This window comes from Puccinia triticina, chromosome 13A (assembly GCF_026914185.1).
Source record: "Puccinia triticina chromosome 13A, complete sequence".
NCBI classification, from domain to species: domain Eukaryota; kingdom Fungi; phylum Basidiomycota; class Pucciniomycetes; order Pucciniales; family Pucciniaceae; genus Puccinia; species Puccinia triticina.
Window position 1 is genome coordinate 398,012 of NC_070570.1, and position 5,480 is coordinate 403,491.

The 5,480-nt window shown below is 51.7% G+C and overlaps 2 protein-coding genes across 2 annotated transcripts; both read left to right on the top strand.

The window, feature by feature from the left end:
* Positions 1 to 1,297: 1,297 nt before the first annotated feature.
* On the top strand, positions 1,298 to 3,868 carry PtA15_13A29 (uncharacterized protein; the record flags this gene model as incomplete). Its single annotated transcript, XM_053162483.1, has 3 exons — positions 1,298 to 1,978; positions 2,045 to 2,122; positions 3,419 to 3,868. 3 exons carry the CDS (start codon positions 1,298 to 1,300, stop codon positions 3,866 to 3,868), a joined length of 1,209 nt encoding a protein of 402 aa, XP_053026186.1.
* Positions 3,869 to 3,991: 123 nt separating this feature from the next.
* PtA15_13A30 (uncharacterized protein) lies at positions 3,992 to 4,249 on the top strand (the record flags this gene model as incomplete). The annotated part of the gene is made up of 1 exon (XM_053162495.1): positions 3,992 to 4,249. The coding sequence occupies one exon, from the start codon at positions 3,992 to 3,994 to the stop codon at positions 4,247 to 4,249; it is 258 nt and encodes an 85-aa protein (XP_053026187.1).
* Positions 4,250 to 5,480: the final 1,231 nt, after the last annotated feature.

Sequence of the window (5,480 nt, forward strand, 5' to 3'; positions counted from 1 at the left end):
AATATTTTGTACACAGATAACAAGCTTGTCCAATCTGATTTATTGGCATAAGCAAGGCTAATGATAGGTGACCAGTGATCTGAATTACTTTGACAGGATCTGATGGGGAACAAATGAAGAGGAAAACAACCCAGTTTATATACACAAGAAAGAGGAGCCATGAGGAAACAAGGATAACCTGAAGGGAAGCATAGAACATTCTACTTCTATAGGATGAAACAGCCATGTGGTCAGAGTAGTGGGTCAAGGAGTCACATGATGGTGTAATAGTGGGTGGGGATGATGCCATCTTCTGGGGGCTATGGTTCAATCTTCCTAGTTAGAGGAGGGGATATGTGAGACATAACAGGGGTAGAATATTCTATGATCTAAGATAGGAGTAGTTAGGCGTTTCAGGAAGTGTTTCAGGAAGTGTTTCAGGGAGAAATAATCTAGGTGGGGTTTGGGGCTATGTCTAGTATAATGTGTACCATGTTGGGTTTGGAGGGTGAAGGGTTTCAAGGGTGCTTATACATCTTTGAGCACATGGTTCTAAGGAAACACTAGAAGAAGGGGGTAACATGTGATCTGGGTAGATGTTTGAGACTAGGGAGAGGGTTTATCCAAGAGAGGGGGAGTGTGGGAAGAGGGAATACTATTATCCAGGGTATGACCATTGAGTGGGGATGTTGAGGGCCTTGGGCTTTGCTGACAAGGGGGCCAGAGGTATGGGAATTAGTCTTGAGGTGTGACAGCCTTGTGATTGATGGTTGCTGGTTTTCTGGGTAGATCAGGATTGGCTTACCACACCGTGAGTCCCTTCCACCCGCATCACTTCCTCTTGCCTTGCGGGGAAGAAGCGCAATTGCGCTTGAAAAGCAAAGAGAGCCGGTCGGCCAAGAATGATTTTGTGAGACCTGGTCACCAAGAACAATAGCTTTTTGACCACTTTTGCCACCTCCACGGTCTCTGCTTCCGCTATCCCGTCCACTTCCCAAGTAAACCCGCCCATCGTGAGGATTTTGATGTGTGTTTTCCGCAGCACTAAACTTTCCCGCACTAGTCCTCCAGCTCCGCCCACAGCCATGCTGCAGATGTATTCAGTGGTACAACTGTGATTAGTGCTCCAAATGGCCAACCCTACACCCCCAGCAAGGCCGATCGCCAATACCAGCGCGCTTGTGGGTATATCCCCCAAACATCCAACCCGTCGTTGATCCCATATGACGCAGCCCCCCTGGCCCCTCGGTAACAGCACCCGCCTGTCCAATCCCGCCTTCCAATGGCTCCCCAGCAAGCAGCCGGCCAGTATATCCCTATGAATGTGCACCGCGGTGGCCAGTACTTACCAAACACCCACACGGGGATCAAACAAACAACCCCCAGTGGTGCAATCACCTACAACCCGGAAGCCTGTGTCCAGTATGTGCCGATAGATGCAGCGGCCCTCAATCACCTACTCCCCAGCTTGGAATCCCTCGGTCTGGCTAGTCTTCCCAACCCCGCCGGCCCAATTCCTCACTCGGCTATCCCTCTCAAACAACCACCTGCAACTGCTCCCGCCGCGCTTGCCTCCAGTGACAAAAAGCGGGCCCGGGGCTCGGCGCGCAAGGCCAAACAATTGGCAGAACAAATTGGCAAGGATGACGAGGAGGCAGCGGTTGGGCGTGCCTACCAGTTGAAGAAGGCCGCGGGCCGGGCTGCCAGTGTCAAGGACAAGGCCGCGGCAAAACGAGCACTTGGCATTATCCGCGAGACGGAGTCATCTGCCGTTGTTCCTCGCTTGGTATGGGGGGATGCCAACTCCCTTGAGCTCCTGGCGTTCTGGAGATCCATGAAGGATACGCACACTGAGCTCAAGAATAAGGAGGCCGGCTTCAAGAACTTCAGAAAGTTCGCCAAGGATTTCGAACTTGATCCGGATCTATTCCCCCTCCTGGCTGAGCTCGATTGCGCGCAGTTGAAGCGTCGATACGACGCCATAATGGTGCTTTATAGGGTATGTTTCACCCCCCTGAATTGTGTGGCTCATGGGCGCATGAACTAATTCTTTCCTCCGTCTCAGGCTGTTAAGGATGTTGTCGCTCGTTCCCGGAGTGAGGCGATTCATGCTGCGTTGGCCGAGGAAAAACTCTCCCTACCGGTATGCTCCTTTCCCATTGGCCCTTGTTGATGGGTTATAAATTCTGACTTATGCTTCATTGTCTGTAAGCTTTGGGAATTCCTGTGCAATATGTACAGTGGTAACCAAGCCGCAGATGGCTTTGGTCACAAGGAATTGGGACAGTCCTCTGAAGATGTCAGCCGGGCTACTATAATAAGTTAGAGCCCGGCTAACAATTCTAGCATATGTAGTAGTGGCGCAAAGGGCCGCTAAAGATAAGATAGAAAATACATTCTTTCACTATTAGTAGCGGCGCAGAGCGCTGCGCACAAGGATAGAAAGGGTATTCATTAATGAATATTAATTGCAGCGCACCAGAAACTATGCAATACATATCCCCTCAAACCTTAAACCAAGTTGAGGGGTGAATAGTAGAACTCCAGCCGAAAACGGCTGGAGAACCAGTTATGAATTGGTTGAAACCCGTTCTCAAGGTAAGAGAACGGGTTGCGAGACATTCTCCAGTTCGATAGAACTAGGAGAAACAACAACAGAAGGACCGATGTGAAACGGCCAGAGGAGTGTAGCAGTAAAATGAACTACTGAATCTCCCCGGCCGCAGATGAACAGTCCGAGAATGACTAGAAAATCAAATACCCTCCCTCGGATCAAGGGAGAGAACCCGTCATCTCCAAAAGATGAATGACAGGAGCGATGTGGATACTAGAATTCTCGAACGCTCCTGTCCACGCTCTACTCCTCCGGCCGAAGAACCGAAGGAAGGATAACTAAACAGAGCTACAACCCTACCGGTTGTAGCTCAAATATATAAATGGGGGCCTTTGGGCGATTCAAGGTCCCCCAGATACATTTATAACCACTTTGAAGCTTTTCCCATCTCGCCCTCGTCTAATTGACCTGTGCGCCAGCCGGACCTTGCCTCGACCTCGGTTTACTTGAATCAGTAGTCTTTTTTACCGCAGACCCTCGCTGAGAGTAAGTCTGCGTTTTTTCCCTTTTCTATCGGGATTTTATCCCAAACTATATCCTGGGTGCGAGTAATCGCGCAACTACCCCCTTTAGTCACAGGACACAAAAACCCCTGCGCATTTGGTGCGCAGGCCCTGTAAGAACCGCGGAGGGCACTAAACCACCCCAGGCGCCCCTGGCCCCTCCGTTAACCTCTTTTTTTGTTTCATTAGAAGTAGCTTTTCCTAAGCTACTTTGCACTTCTACCGCGCATTTGCTGCGCGCTACATCGCACCGTGCTCTGTCGCCGGCGTAGCTAGAGGAGTATTCATACTCTTGGCATCACCGAGCCTGACAGAAGACAAGTACTCTGATGCGGGAGTGGGGGCTCCAATTTCCGATTTGGACGAGGACAATGCGGAAGGAGCTCCACCCAACAAACGGGGCGCCCCCAAGCCTCGTAGACTTGGCAAAAACCACCGTCTATCCGACCAACTAACGCCCGCCGAGAGGGCGCTAGACCCATCGTTGGATGATGAGCTCTCAGAACCCCCGACGGCTAGATCGACCCATAGGGTCCCTGCAAGCAAAACCGCACCAGTTTCGACCCCCACCCCTGGATCAACTGGACTTAATGGTCGCCCGCCGACTGTTGGCGCCAGCGTCCCCCGCCGCCGGGGCCGGACTGAAGAGGCCCCGAAGAAGGACACCAGTGATGCGATGGCCCTGAGGGCCTTGATGGCAAAGACGCAGGAGACGAATACCGCCTGGATGATGGACAAACGGGCTTGTTCCGAAGCGACACGCAAGGAATAATGGTTAGCTGAGTCGGAGCAGAGGCGATTGATGGAGGAGGTGCGAAGGGACAAACATCGTGAGGCGGCGGCGCGGGACGAACGCAAGGATTGACAACGCCAAGATGACCTGGCTCAAGCCAAAATGGACCGTGAGGAGGCTAAGGAGCGATCTCGAGATGTGGAGCGCAAGGCGGATCAAGATTTGGTCTTAAAGCTTGCAGAGGCCAAAGAACGACAGCGCGAGGCGGACCGGAAGGCTGAGCGCGAAGAGGCCCAGTTAGCCAGACTGGAGGAGGCTCGTCGATACGAGGCGGCTCAGGCCCGCCAGGAGCAGTCCCGCCAGGCATACGATGCGGCGATGTTAGCTATCTTGGGAAACTTGGGTGCCAGAGGGCCGTGAGGGATGTCTCTCCTTCCCTTGCCCTGACTCTCCTCGCGGCCCTTGCGGCCCAGTTGCGATCAGATGATTTTTCTTCACATTGTTGTCTCTCCCTTGCTTGGTCCCTCCTCGCGCCCCGCTGGCATTTGGATGATTTTTCATGTTATTGTATATAGCATTCTCTATTTTACAAATAACATACACGGTCTCAGTTTTACTGGTACATCGGACATCTGTTGGCAGCTCGGTCCAACGGGCCTGAAGAACTATTCCCACCGCACCAATTTGGGGGTGAGGTTGGGACTTATCATATCCTTTGCGATATGAATATCCAGCGGCCCGTGTCTTGGCCTGTATTGCGGCCGCTACCACAAATCAGCCGGGGGGGGGGGCGCTGATATAAAGCTCTATTGGAGCAGAGGGATTTCCCTAGTCCCAATATTCCCTCAACTCAATGGCCATCACGGGCCCCACCACCCGAAGCGCTCGCAGGGCCATGAATACGTACGACGAACTAATCGCCTCCACCCCAGCACAACCGCTATGGAGCTCCGCTCAGTGGGGCCGGCGGCAGCGCTGTGAGGGGAAGGTGTCAAGTGACTGCCCTCAAACTGATCCGAGTGAAATCGCCGGTGTGATCGAAAATAGATAGCTAGTGGGGGGGGTGGTTTTGAGAGTTCGCCGTGGTTTGGATCCTCGGCGGCGTTTGTGTTTGGGCGTTGAGTTTCAGGGATCAGGCTTGGTGCGCAGGTATCGGAAAATAATCCAAAGTCAATCAAATTTCTTGATAGCCCGTCGTGGATCAGACTGAATGCTATGGCCTCCTATCCTCCAAGTTCGCCGGGAACTTGGATTCCTGGAGGCCTGTCACAGACGTTTCATCATCTCCTCGCGCGCCGTGCGCGCGCACACAACACAAACAACAGAGAAAAGAAAAGAAACAGACAACATGAAGAGGAGAAAAACAAAGAAACAGAACCAAGAGCTGAAAAACATGAAACCAATGAGAACACTAAGCAATGAAAGAGGAACCAAGAGGAATGAAAATAAACATGACCATGAAAAGAAAGAAACAGCCCAGAAATAAAAGACAAACAAACAAGAATAAACCCACAGACAGATCTGTGTTAGGACCAAGAAAGAAAAGATGAGACAGGAAGGGAAGTGAGGAATAATAAGAAGGAAGGGGAGGAAGCTGGACTTGAGAATTGAGAATTGAGTCTTGAGTCTTGAGAATCTTGAGTCTTGAACC